Source organism: Mobula birostris, chromosome 13, assembly GCF_030028105.1.
Source record: "Mobula birostris isolate sMobBir1 chromosome 13, sMobBir1.hap1, whole genome shotgun sequence".
In the NCBI taxonomy this organism is placed as follows: domain Eukaryota; kingdom Metazoa; phylum Chordata; class Chondrichthyes; order Myliobatiformes; family Myliobatidae; genus Mobula; species Mobula birostris.
The window spans coordinates 4421063-4435207 of record NC_092382.1 but is presented as its reverse complement, the minus strand read 5'-3'; the positions used below and the strand labels follow the sequence as shown (position 1 = coordinate 4435207).

Here is a 14145-nt window from a genome sequence, read left to right as displayed (position 1 = left end):
TCTAAGCGAGCCTTTCCCCAAGTAGGCTCAAGCACAATCGCAATAAATCCCCTCTCCTGCGACCCGACACCTTAAGTATGCTTGATTTTCCCATTCCCCTTGCATATTGAAGTTCGCCAGGACAAATGTGTCATTACCCTTATTACATGCCTTTTCCCTTTGCAACTCAAACCCACATCTTGGCGACTATTTGGAGGCCTGTATATGATTCCCATAATGTGCTTTGTTACCCCCTGTAATTTCTTATCTCCACCCACAAAGAGTCAACGTCCTCTGACTTTATGTCCCCTTTTTCTGAAGGTGTAATTCCATCTCGAAAACATAGCCAATGTCTTCCTGCCTGTCCTTTCGAAACAAAGTATATCTTTTGATGTTAAACTCCCAAACAAGATCTTCTTTCAGCCACAACTCAGTAATGGCCACAACGTCGTACCAACCAAAATCGAATTTTGCCTCTGTGGTACAATTTAACACTTGGCTGTGTCCACATTTAAACCTGCTGGCTCATCTTCAGCTCTATCATACTGGTTTCCATTGCCCTGTCATATTAGTTTAAAACACTCCCAACAGCTCCAGTAAATTCGCCTGCAAGAATATCGGACCCTGCTGGAATCCCTGCCCCTTGCTGTATTCTTCGGCCACACACTTATCTGCCACCTCATTCTATTCCTATCCCCACTGTCGGGTGGCACAGGCAGTGATCCCGAGATTACTACCTTTGAGTTCCTGCTTCTCAGCTTCCTTCCTAACTCCCTGTGTTTTGTTTTCCAGACCTCTTCCCTGTTCTCTTCCTATATCATTGGTACCAATATTTATCACGACTCGTGACCTTTCCTTTTCAGGATATTATGGACGTGTCCAGTAACGTTTCGGACCCTGGCTCCTGAGAGGCAAAGTAGCATCGGTGTCTCCTTTTTGAGTCCACAGAATCGCTTACCTCTCCTGCTGACTATAGAGTCCCGTATTACTGCTGACATCTTCTTCAGATTTCTGCTGTTCTGCACAACATCCGGGAGTTGCCTGAGTTCATGTCCCAGCTCCTCGGAGCATAGGATACCGTAGAGGTGTGGTGGGGCTTATTGCCTGAGTTCACGTACTAGCTCCTCAGAGCAGAGGAGACTGTAGAGGTGTGGTGAGGGTGTATAGCCTGAGTTAATGTAACAGTTCCTCGGAGAAGAAGAGACTGTAGACTACTGCGGGGTGTGTTACATAGTGACTGGCTGAGCTTGGAAAAGGAAATGGAAATAATGTTCCTTTTCTGTGGCTCAGTACTGACAGTTTCAACCTAAAGAAGTGTCGAGAGTATCCGCTCCATTATGAGAAAGTAAAAGTCAGTAGAGCAAGTAAATTGCCCCCCGACCCCCACTGTTACCCTCTGCGGTGTTGCCCAGTTCAGCAGAAGCTGAGCAGTGAAAGCGGTGAAACCAGCCGCTCCACACAACACTCTCCTCTCCAGAATCACGTGTGCACTTGGTGCTCGCTGGAACACCGGGGAATCTGCAAACTACGAACAGAGGGGAGAGCGGAGGCTTTAACAGCGAACCTGAATCAGATCAGAAATGTTTCGGGGCCATCGTTCATTCTCAGACGCTCTTATCTCTGATCTCCCAATTTCACCCAAACAGTGTCCTTAACAATTTCTTATTATTGGGGTAAATACGTGAGTGTTCAGTGTTCATCAGATCAGGCATTGACCACCTATTTCTATCTCTCCTAAGATGTTCAGCAGAAACACAAGGAGACTCTGCGGGCACAAACTGAAACACTGAGAGTGAACACGATCCTGATGAGGGAGAAGGTGAAGGTTTTCCAGCTGGTTGATCGATACGCTGAGCTCACGGTCATTTCTACTGTTCGAGATCGGAGACTGGTGGAACATGAGCTGCTGGCAAGAGGCAGAGACCACGAGGAGTGGAGAGAAAAACATCTCCGCGGACAGCTGGAGAAAATCGGGATTGCTCATCTGTTTGAGAATAGTTACTCACATAGTTTTTGGGACAAAATGAAAAGATTCTTCACACAATCAACTTCGGGATGTTCAGCAGCAGTGGCCGGAGTCCCAGGGATCGGGAAAACAACACTGGTACAAAAGATTGTTTATGACTGGGTCACGGAGAAAATATACCAACAATTCCAGTTTGTCTTCAGTTTCAAATTCCGAGATTTAAACTCCATTAATTGCAGAATAAACTTGAAAGAACTGATTCTGCATCAATATCCGTATTTTGGGAATGCCCTGAGAGAGGTCTGGAAGAACCCAGAGGGATTGCTGTTTATATTCGATGGATTGGATGAATTCAAGCACAGAATCGATTTTGCTGACAGTCGGAGAGATACAGAACCCAAGCACCAGTGCCCAGATCCTGAATTCAAGTGCAAGGTGTCTGACATTGTGTACAGTTTAATCCAGGGCAAGCTGCTCCCAGGATGCTCAGTGCTGGTGACCACACGTCCCACTGCGTTACATCTATTGGAAAAGGCGGAGATCGGTGTCTGGGCTGAAATCCTGGGATTTGTTGGTGAGGAACGGAAGGAATATTTCATCAGGTATTTTGAAGATCAGACGGTAGCGGCAGCAACCCCTCCTACTGCTGGATCCTCGCTCTGGCATTGGGTCCTTTCTTCACACAAAGAGTCAGGGACCCAGAGCGAATTCCCAAGACCATCACCCAACTATATTCCTACTATATTTACAACATCCTGAAAAACCATGGTCGTGAGATTGACAGTCCCCTGATGTGTTACTCAGGGTTGGTCAGATGGCCTTCAGAGGAGTGCTCGAGAAGAAGATTGTGTTTACAGATGGAGATTTAATCAACTACAATCTGCAGCCTTCCCAGTTCCTGTCCGGGTTCCTGATGGAGCTGTTGGAGAGAGAGGATTCTGCCCGGTGTGTGGTGTACACATTTCCCACACCTCACCATCCAAGAGTTTGTAACTGCAGTAGCACAGTTCCTGAATCCACATCCCGGGGATATCCTGTAAAGGGATTTGGGTAAAACTGTAGTGAATCAGATTGTGAAGAATTGTGACAAGTGACCAGGGGATCGGTCAGTAATTCCCCAAGGACAGGAGGGTTCTGTGGTTCCTTGTGAAGGGATGTTGGAGACTTCATCAGATCAGTGAACAACGGCCATTGGTTTAATGGTAGTAAATCACAGGAATGGCCGTGTTTCTCACTGCCTCTGACACATCCATTGACAATGTTCCCGATCACTGTTACCGACACTGACTGCAGCAGGTGGGTCAGAGATTCACACCCCCTTCCCAGTGAGAGACAAGAGACCGTCACCAGACTGTCCCAGTGAGAAGGAGATAAATACCATTGTGAGATTGTCCTCCCCTGCCCTTCCCCGTGTGTGACTTTTCTCACTACCAGATACCGTGAGCGCATCTCTTCTGGGCCTCTTTTCAGTCTCACCCCTCCCGTACAATCTTTTTCTGTAACCCCTCATCTTGTATGATTATCGTTTCCCCCCTGAGTCCTCCTGTGAGACAACTCATCCCTATCCCCCTTCCTCCTGTGGGATCTTTTCCCCAATCTCTTCCTCCTGTTGGATGTCTTCCCTATTGGGATCTTTTCCCCAATCCCTTCCTCCTGTTGGATGTCTTCCCCATCCCCCTTCCTCCTGTGGGATCTCGCTTCCCCATCCCCCTTCATCCTGTGGGATCTCTCTTCCCCATCCCCCTTCATCCTGTGGGATCTCTCTTCCCCATCCCCCTTCCTCCTGTGGGATCTTGCTTCCCCACCCCCCTTCCTCCTGTGGGATATCTCTTCCCCATCCCCCTTCTTCCTGTGGGATCTCTCATCCTCATCCCCCTTCTTCCTGTGGGATCTCTCATCCCCATCCCCCTTCATCCTGTGGGATCTCTCTTCCCCATCCCCCTTCATCCTGTGGGATCTCTCTTCCCCATCCCCCTTCATCCTGTGGGATCTCTCTTCCCCTCCCCCTTCCTCATGTGGGATCTCTCTTCCCCATCCCCCTTCATCCTGTGGGATCTCTCTTCCCCATCCCCTTCCTCCTGCTGGATCTCTCTTCCCCATCCGCCTTCCTCCTGCTGGATCTCTCTTCCCCATCCCCCTTCATCCTGTGGGATCTCTCTTCCCCATCCCCCTTCATCCTGTGGGATCTCTCTTCCCCATCCCCCTTCCTCCTGTGGGATCTCTCTTCCCCATCCCCCTTCCTCCTGCTGGATCTCTCTTCCCCATCCCCCTTCCTCCTGTGGGATCTCTCTTCCCCATCCCCCTTCATCCTCTGGGATCTCTCTTCCCCATCCGCCTTCCTCCTGCTGGATCTCTCTTCCCCATCTACCTTCCTCCCGCGGGATCTCTCTTCCCCATCCCCCTTCCTCCTGCTGGATCTCTCTTCCCCATCCCCCTTCCTCCTGTGGGATCTCTCTTCCCCATCCCCCTTCCTCCTGCTGGATCTCTCTTCCCCATCCCCCTTCCTCCTGTGGGATCTCTCTTCCCCATCCCCCTTCCTCCTGCTGGATCTCTCTTCCCCATCTGCCTTCCTCCCGCGGGATCTCGCTTCCTCATCCGCCTACCTCCTGCAGGTTCTATCTTCCCCATCCCCCTTCATCCTCTGGGATCTCTCTTCCCCATCCGCCTTCCTCCTGCTGGATCTCTCTTCCCCATCTGCCTTCCTCCCGCAGGATCTCGCTTCCTCATCCGCCTACCTCCTGCAGGTTCTATCTTCCCCATCCCCCTTCATCCTCTGGGATCTCTCTTCCCCATCCCCTTCCTCCTGCTGGATCTCTCTTCCCCATCTGCCTTCCTCCCGCAGGATCTCGCTTCCTCATCCGCCTACCTCCTGCAGGTTCTATCTTCCTATCCTTTTGCTTGGCTGGAGTCCCACCACTATCTCCCATCGACACTTTCCCATTCACAAATCTTCCTCACTGGGGGACTTACTTCCATCCTTCAATTCTTGCAGGTAGGTTTGCTAGAGAGGCTCCAGTGGATTTAAACGAGATACAAGTGGCGAGGGGAACCAAAGTGTAGGAACAGATGTAGGGGAGAAGGAAGAAAAAGGAGATAGTAAAGTTGTTTGCACCATTAGTGATAAACAGAGAGATAGAGGTGGAAAATTACTTAAATGCATTTATTTTAATGCTAGGAGCATTGTAAGAAAGGTGGATGAGCCTTGAGCATGGATTGAAACCTGGAAGTATGATGTTGTAGCTATTAGTGAAACATGGTTGCAGGAGGGGTTTGTTTGGCAACTAAATATTTCTGGATTTCATTGCTTCAGGTGTGCTAGAATCACAGGGACAAGAGGGGGAGGTGTTGCTTTGCTTGTCAGAGAAAATATTACAGCAGTGCTCTGGCAGAATAGATTAGAGGGCTCGTCTAGGGAGGCTATTTGGGTGGAATTGACGAATCGGAACGGTGTAGTAACACTTATAGGGGTGTATTCTAGACCACCAAATGGGGAGCAAGAATTGAAGGAGCTAATTTGTAAGGAGATAGCAGATATTTGTAGTAAGCACACGGTTGAGAGTGTGGGAGATTTTAATTTTCCACACGTAGACTGGGAAGCCCAGACTGTAAAAGGGCTAGATGGTTTGGAGTTAGTAAAATGTGTGCAGGATAGTTTTTTGCAGCAACACATAGAGGTACCAGCTAGAGAAGGAGCAGTGCTGGATTTCCTGTTAGGGAATGAGATAGGGCAGGTGACGAAGGTATGTGTTTGGGAGCAATTCGGGTCCAGTGATCACAATGCCATTAGTTTCAATATAATTATGGAGAAGGATAGGTCTGGACCGAGGGTTGAGATTTTTGATAGGAGAAAGGCTAACTTTAAGGAGGTGCGAAAGGATTTAGAAGGAGTGGATTGGGACAATTTGTTTTATGGGAAGGATGTAATAGAGAAATGGAGGTCATTTTAAGGTGAAATTTTGAGGGTACAGAATCTTTATGTTCCTGTCAGGTTGAAAGGAAAGGTTAAAAGTTTGAGAGAACCATGGTTTTCAAGGGATATTGGAAACTTGGTTTGGAAAAAGAAAGATATCTACAATAAATATAGGCAGCATGGAGTAAATGAGGTGCTCGAGGAATATAAAGAAGGTAAAAAGAATCTTGAGAAAGAAATTAGAAAAGCTAGAAGAAGATACGAGGTTGTTTTGGCAAGTAAGGTGAAAATAAATCCAAAGTAAATGCAAAGGGTTTCTACCGTTATATTAATAGCAAAAGGACAGTAAGGGATAAAATTGGTCCCTTAGAGAATCAGAGTGGACAGCTATGTATGGAGCCAAAAGAGATGGGGGAGATTTTGACCAATTTCTTTTCTTCAGTATTCACTAAGGAGAGGATATTGAATTGTGTATGGTAAGGGAAACAAAGAGGGTAGTTATGGAAACTATGATAATTAAAGAAGAGCAAGTACTGGAGCTTTTAAGGAATATAAAAGTGGATAAGTCTCCAGGTCCTGACAGGATATTCCCTAGGACCTTAAGGGAAGTTAGTGTGGAAATAGCAGGGGCTCTGACAGAAATATTTCAAATGTCATTAGAAACGGGGATGGTGCCGGAGGATTGGAGTATTGCTATATATGGTATATATAATTATCTGGATAGACAGGGTCTGATTAGGAACAGTCAACATGGATTTGTGCATGGAAAGTAATGTTTGACAAATCTTATTGAATTTTTTGAAGAGGTTGCTAAGAAAGTTGACAAAGGTAAAGCGGTGGATGTTGTCTATATGGGCTTCAGTAAGGCCTTTGACAAGGTTCCACACGGAAGGTTAGTTAGGAAGGTTCAATCGTTAGGTATTAATATTGAAGTAGTAAAATGGATTCAGCAGTGGCTGGATGGGAGACGCCAGAGAGTAGTGGTGGATAAATGTTTGTCAGATTGGAGGCCGGTGACTAGCGGTGTGTCTCAGGGATCTGTACTGGGTCCAGTGTTGTTTGGCATATACATTAATGATCTGGATGATGGGGTGGTAAATTGGATGAGTAAATATGCAGATGATACTAAGATAGGTGGAGTTGTGGATAATGAAGTAGGTTTTCAAAGCTTGCAGAGAGATTTAGGCCAGTTAGAAGAGTGGGCTGAAAGATGGCAGATGGAGTTTAATGCTGATAAATGTGAGGTACAACATTTTGGTAGGACTAATCAAAATAGGACATACATGGTAAATGGTTGTGCATTGAAGAATGCTGTAGAACAGAGGGATCTGGGAATAATGGTGCATAGTTCCCTGAAGGTGGAATCTCATGTTGATAGGGTGGTGAAGAAAGCTTTTGGTTTGCTGGCCTTTACTAATCAGAGCATTGAGTATAGGAGTTGGGATGTAATGTTGAAATTGTACAAGGCATTGGTAAGGCCAAATTTGGAGTATTGTGTACAGTTCTGGTCACTGAATTATAGGAAAGATGTCAATAAAATTGAGAGAGTACAGAGAAGATTTACTAGAATGTTACCGGGGTTTCATCACCTAAGTTACAGAGAAAGGTTGAACAAGTTGGGTCTTTATTCTTTGAAGCGTAGAAGGTTGAGGAGAGACTTGATAGAGGTGTTTAAAATTATGAGGGGGATAGATAGAGTTGACGCGGATAGGCTTTTTCCATTGAGAGTGGGGGAGGTTCAAACTAGAGGACATGAGTTGAGAGTTAAAGGGCAAAAGTTCAGGGGTAACATGAGGGGGAACTTCTTTACTCAGAGAGTGGTAGCTGTGTGGAACGAGCTTCCAGCAGAAGTGGTTGAGGCAGGTTCGATGTTGTCATTTAAAGTAAAATTGGATAGCTATATGGACAGGAAAGGAATGGAGCGTTACGGGCTGAGTGCGGGTCAGTGGGACTAGGTGAGAGTAAGCATTTGGCATGGACTAGAAGGGCCGAGATGGCCTGTTTCCGTGCTGTAATTGTTATATATCGTTATATGGTTAACCCTACCCCTCTGGAGTCTCTCACATCAGAAACATTTCTCTCATCGGGAAATGAGGCAGAATATGTGGAGTTCACAGGGTCACATCGACAGACTAAATTACCGACATTCGGTGAATACCCTGGAGCTGGGCAGTGAGGGACATTGATAATGATGGGAACTCCGATCAGTGATTTACCGAAGGGTTTAATGTTTCCTGAAATATTCGAGTGAGAGAAATTCCCTCAGACCCACAGTTTGAATCACTTTGTTGATCAACTTGTTTGTTTGTGTTCAGACTTGGGAGGAATAAACTGGGAGATTCAGGAGTGAAACTGGTGTCTGCGGCTCTGAGGAACCCGGAGTGTAAAATACAGAAACTGTGGTAAGTACCAGACTGTGGGAGATTGTGTTTACAGTCACTGGGTGTCTGACACTGAACATTAATGTGATCAGTAATTGTGTTGCTGATAAACACTGGGGATCTGTACCGTCTCCTGTCTCTCTGTGTCCTTCACCCTCACTCTCTCTCATCTCCAGGCTGGACAGTATCGGTCTCACAGATTCTGGTGCCGAGGATCTCATCTCCACTCTCAGTACAAACCCATCACTGACGGACCTAGACCTGAGTGGTAATAAACTGGGAGATTCAGGAGTGAAACTGGTGTCTGCGGCTCTGAGGAACCCGGAGTGTAAAATACAGAAACTGGGGTAAGTACCAGACTGTGGGAGATTGTGTTTACAGTCACTGAGTGTGTGACACTGAACAATAATGTGATCAGTAATTTCTTTATTAACCTTTTTATTGATTTAAAAGTATAAATACAGTAAAGAGGAGAATTAGTTCAAGTATATATATCAGTAACAATATAAACCAAGATTAAGATAGACATTGTCAAAGTCATAGATATTAAACTAGTATAATATATAATAAAAGGAAATGAAAATAACAATTCTCCTCTTAACCAGTTTATGAAGAGAAAGGAAAAAACATTGGGTTTTAAATGAAAAGGGAAAAAAACCACTACACTATAACAAAACCAAACAAGGGGGACTGGGCATCTCATTTTGAGGATACGACCTAAAAAGAGAGAGAGAGAGAAAGACTTTCTGATCAAATCTAAAACTTCGATTAAAAAAAGATCGTAAGAGTAATAAATCAAATTAAATGAAAATATTGGATAAAAGGTCACCATATTTGCTCAAATTTAAAGGATGTATCAAATGTCCGACTTCTTATTTTCTCTAAACTTAAACAGGACATAATGGAGGAGAGCCAATAAATGACTGTAGGTGGATTAGAATCCTTCCACTCCAATAAAGTGGCTCTCCCAGCCGGTAAGGTCGAAACGGCTATCATACATCGAGCGGAAACAAGAATATTTCGTAAGCAAATTAGGTTGTAGATCCAGATCCAAGACTTTTGATAGTGTTTTAAAAACATCTCTGCAAAAGTTATCTGGCTTTATACAAGACCAATACGTATGAGTTAAAGCGTCCAGCTCAATATTACATCTGTCACAAGTAGGATTAATACTGGAGAAAATATGCGCTGGTTTATCCTTTGACACATGGGCCCGATGCGCTACCTTGAACCGTATCAAGGAACGACAGGCACAAATAGATGAGTTGTTAACCAAATGAAAAGTTTTACTCCATTGATTATCTGAAAATGACTCTTGAAGAGCGTTTAATTTTATCATCAGATATCATTCGTGAACTCAATAACCGTTTATAGATTAAGCTAACAACCTTTTTTGAAATGGACTCTCCAGGAGGCGCTCATGGTGTGAGGTACATTTTGGCTTCGCTCCATTCCCTTTACTTCTTTTACCCGTAACCACCCTTATTTAATCTGTTTATACCTACACTAATAGGTTTATAACACAAATATATCTTTGAACTTTGATTTTAACTCGCTGGAAATGTGAACCAGAGGACGAGAAGTTAAAAATGGGAAGGACTCCAACGGCAACAGGAAAAAAAAGATGGCGATCCTAAAGCATCTAAGCAAATACCAATATCTTTTGAAATAATGTCGAATCTTCTAGAGGAAAAACTTAATCAAAGATTTGCTGTGTTTGAAGAAGTTTTGAAGATGATTCAAGATGACATTAGATTGTTTAGATGTGAAATTGATCAACAGCAAACTAGAATTTCAGAACTGGATGCTGCCCGTTGGCAGAGGACAAAAGATTGAAGCCCTGGAAAAAAATCTGGCTTCAACATCCCATGTTGGAACGTTATAAATCCAAGATTATTGATCTCGAAGATCAATCCCGATGACAGAACTTGCGGATAATCGGGCTTCCCAAAGATATCGAGACGGCCGATCCTACCAAATACTTTTCTCAATTTTTAATGGATGTGTTTGGTTCAGAGGTTTTGGAGGCCCCTCCATTGCTCGATCGCGTGCACCATACATTGCGCCCCAAACCTTCCAGAGAATTTAAACTGAGACCCATTATTATTCTGTTCCATTATGCTCACATGAAGGATCGTGTGGTGCGAGCTGCGCAGCGGAAAGATATGATCCAATTTCAAAGTTTCAAATTTTGCCTCGTTGAAGATTTCAGTCCTGAAGTTCTGAGGGAATGGATAGCTTTTAAACCACAGATGTCAGAATTTTATCAAAAAGGCCTTAACCAGCGTTGCTGTTTCCAGCACGTTTGAAAATTGTTCTTGCCGATAACTCTCGTCGTCTGTTTAAATCTCCGGATGAAGCTCAGTTTTCTTGACAATCAGCGTTCCTCTGCTCCGGACTAATTAACGGACTGTTGTTTATTCTCTTTGTTCTTACATGCTTGTTTTTTCAGTAGATCCAGATCCAAAACTTTTGATAGGGTTTTCAAAACATCTCTCCAAAAGCTTACAGCTTTGGATTTTTATAATCTGAGGGCTTTTGCCCTGGGTTTGTAGGGTAGGTATTTTTCGTATTTTCGGATAAGTTTTCTTTCTTTACTGATTCTGTATTTTATTTATTCTTTTTTACTTTTTATTTTTCTTTCTTTGAAACTTTATAGGCCTATATCCTTGCTAAATGTGGATTCCAAGATATTTTCAAAATTACTGGCAACTAGACTGGAGAAAGTATTGCCTCCAATTATTTCTGTTGACCAGACTGGATTTATTAAAAATCATTATTCCTTCTTTAATGTTAGGAGATCAATGAATATTGTTTATACTTCTTCATCCAGAACTCCAGAATGTGTCATTTCACTGGACTCTGAGAAAGCTTTTGACAGAGTCGAATGGACATATTTGTTTAATTCGCTTGAGAAATTCAATTTTAGTCCGAAATTTATATCTTGGATTAAACTGATACACCTTACCCCCTTCGGCATTTACCAATAATCAAAGATCTCCCTTTTTTCAGTTATTTCCTGGTACTCGGCAGGGTTGCCCTCTTTGTCCATTATTATTTGATATCGCCCTGGAACCTTTAGCTATTGCTATTCGTGACTCTCCTAATATATTTGGCATTACCTGCAGGAATGAGATACACAAACTATCACTATATGCAGATGATTAATTATTATATATCTCTAACCCTGAGAAATCCATTCCGGCAGTTTTAGCTCTGCTTCCTCAGTTGAGTAACTTTTCCGCTTACAAATTGATTAATAAGAAGCATAAGGACTTACTGAAGTTCAATTTTTTTTTCCTAAATCCTTTTTTAATACTGTTGATTCCAAAAGTTCCTCTTTTATATGGCAGAATAAAAATCTCAGATTAAGTGAAAAATACTTACGTAGAACATAGACATAGAACATAGAATAGTACAGCACAGTACAGGCCCTTCGGCCCACAATGTTGTGCCGACCCTCAAACCCTGCCTCCCATGTAAGCCCCCCATCTTAGATTCCTCCATATACCTGTCTAGTAGTCTCTTAAACTTCACTAGTGCATCTGCCTCCACCACTGACTCAGGCAGTGCATTCCATGTACCAACCACTCTCTGAGTAAAATACCTTCCTCTAATATCCCCCTTGAACTTCCCACCCCTTACTTTAAAGCCATGTCCTCTTGTATTGAGCAGTGGTGCCCTGGGGAAGAGGCGCTGTCTATCCACTCTATCTATTCCTATTATCCTCTACACATCTATCATGTCTCCTCTCAGCCTCCTTCTCTCCAAAGAGTAAAGCCCTAGCTCCCTTAATCTCTGATCATAATGCATACTTTCTAAACCAGGCAGCATCCTGGTAAATCTCCTCTGTACCCTTTCCAATGCTTCCACATCCTTCCTTTCGTGAGGTGACCAGAACTGGACACAGTACTCCAAGTGTGGCCTAACCAGAGTTTTATAGAGCTGCATCATTACATAGTGATTCTTAAACTCTATCCCTCGACTTATGAAAGCTAACACCCCATAAGCTTTCTTAACTACCCTATCCACCTGTGAGGCAACTTTCAGGGATCTGTGGACATGCACCCCGAGATCCCTCTGCTCCTCCACACTACCAAGTATCCTGCCATTTACTTTGTACTCTGCTTTGGAGTTTGTCCTTCCAAACTGTACCATCTCACACTTCTCCGGGTTGAACTCCATCTGCCACTTCTCAGCCCACTTCTGCATCCTATCAATGTCTCTCTGCAATCTTTGACAATCCTCTACACTATCTACAACACCACCAACCTTTGTGTCGTCTGCAAACTTGCCAACCCACCCTTCTACCCCCACATCCAGGTCGTTAATAAAAATCACAAAAAGTAGAGGTCCCAGAACAGATCCTTGTGGGACACCACTAGTCACAATCCTCCAATCTGAATGTACTCCCTCCACCATGACCCTCTGCCTTCTGCAGGCAAGCCAATTCTGAATCCACCTGGCCAAACTTCCCTGGATCCCATGCCTTCGAACTTTCTGAATAAGCCTACCGTGTGGATCCTTGTCAAATGTCTTACTAAAATCCATATAGATCACATCCACTGCACTACCCTCATCTATATGCCTGGTCACCTCCTCAAATAACTATCAGGCTTGTTAGACACGATCTGCCCTTCACAAAGCCATGCTGAATGTCCCTGATCAGACCATGATTCTCTAAATGCCTATAGATCCTATCTCTCAGAATCTTTTCCAACAGCTTTCCCACCACAGACGCAAGGCTCACTGGTCTATAATTACCCAAACTATCCCTACTACCTTTTTTGATGGGGGACATTTTGGCCAATTCCCTGCCCTCCCCTTTAATGGCTGCACGCCAGGTTTAATTCCCAACCGTTCTAACGGAACTGGCTCCAGCCTGAAGCTGTCTGTCGTTCGGAGCATTCCCACAGTGATGTATTTCCGCCTCCTGTCCAGTGGCACAGCTTCCAGTGGATGTGCGGGTTTGAGACTCCCCCACGAGACCCCGGGGAATTAGACAGGAAGAGCCCGGGGGCCGGGGCTCAGTCTGGGACACTGGTGTCCCGGGGCGGGATTATCCCGGGAGAGAATCCTTTTGCTCCCTTTGCTGAGGACGGTGCATTCGGCAGTCTGGCTGATATAATGATGTTAAATTGACAAATACCTCGGCAGTGACCCTGGATCTGCAGCGACATCGGACACGGCCCTGAAGTGTGATTTTATAATCATCGGTTCCCCGATGCAGAGTGACGGTGAGAAACGGGACTGATTATTCAATCTGTCACTCATTGTCACCGGTCAGTTAATTGTGTGTGATTCTGAGTGAGTCGGGAGCAGCTTATTTATCCCTGCACACGAGCAGCTCACACATTGTTTAATTTACATTTGTCATGATGAAATCAATAAACCACTGTAATTTCCTGTCTTGGTGTCGGACTCGAGTCTCACTAGAGGAGAAACAGTACCCTGGGGTTACTGCTGCCCACCGCACCCGGTGAACTGCAATAATGGTGTGAGCTCCTCACACTGGTACGGCAGCGTCTCAGCTCCAGGCTGAGGGATGTCAGTCTGATAGTGTCTGGTCCCCAGGATCTGTTCACTCCCCATCCCGGCTGACCACCGCATCCTCTCACGCCAGATACTCGCACTATCCTGATCCCCACCTTCCTGCGTGCTTTCTTGCTCTCACAGTCAAAAACAATAAAGGAGATTGGAAGCTCATATACTGTATAATATCGGACCCACGTCCACCAAGGTCGCAAACAGAAGGGAACAGAAGCAATCAACACGGGCTGAAGCTCCCTCTTTACAGACCTGGCACACAAACCCGGGGCCAGACAGAGTCAAGCTTCCTCCGCACAGACCCAGCTCACACCCCCACAATCAAAGCATCTCATAATCTTATACACCTCTATCAGGCCACC

The 14145-nt window shown here is 44.8% G+C and overlaps 2 protein-coding genes and 1 long non-coding RNA gene across 6 annotated transcripts in view; 2 read left to right on the top strand and 1 right to left on the bottom strand.

Annotated features, from left to right (window-relative positions):
• The window catches only part of LOC140208265 (uncharacterized), a 515327-nt gene that overhangs the window by 59920 nt on the left and 441262 nt on the right, over window positions 1-14145 (top strand). The window lies entirely within an intron of this gene.
• LOC140208314 (uncharacterized) overlaps window positions 1-14145 on the bottom strand; it is a 32496-nt gene that overhangs the window by 8978 nt on the left and 9373 nt on the right. The window lies entirely within an intron of this gene.
• LOC140208305 (ribonuclease inhibitor-like) lies at window positions 2758-12510 on the top strand. Its single transcript, XM_072276893.1, has 4 exons — window positions 2758-2890; window positions 8171-8257; window positions 8413-8583; window positions 9809-12510. Exons 1-4 carry the CDS (start codon window positions 2760-2762, stop codon window positions 9906-9908), a joined length of 489 nt encoding a protein of 162 aa, XP_072132994.1. The 5' UTR covers window positions 2758-2759; the 3' UTR covers window positions 9909-12510.

What these genes read in the sequence shown, in the direction of transcription:
- LOC140208305 (XM_072276893.1), top strand. Translation starts at nt 2,760, where the DNA reads ATGGCCTTCAGAGGAGTGCTCGAGAAGAAGATTGTGTTTACAGATGGA. An exon ending in GAGAGAGAGGATTCTGCCCG is followed by an intron (nt 2,891 to 8,170) that starts GTGTGTGGTGTA and finishes GTTTGTGTTCAG; the next exon opens with ACTTGGGAGGAATAAACTGG. An exon ending in TGTAAAATACAGAAACTGGG is followed by an intron (nt 8,584 to 9,808) that starts GTAAGTACCAGA and finishes AATGTGAACCAG; the next exon opens with AGGACGAGAAGTTAAAAATG.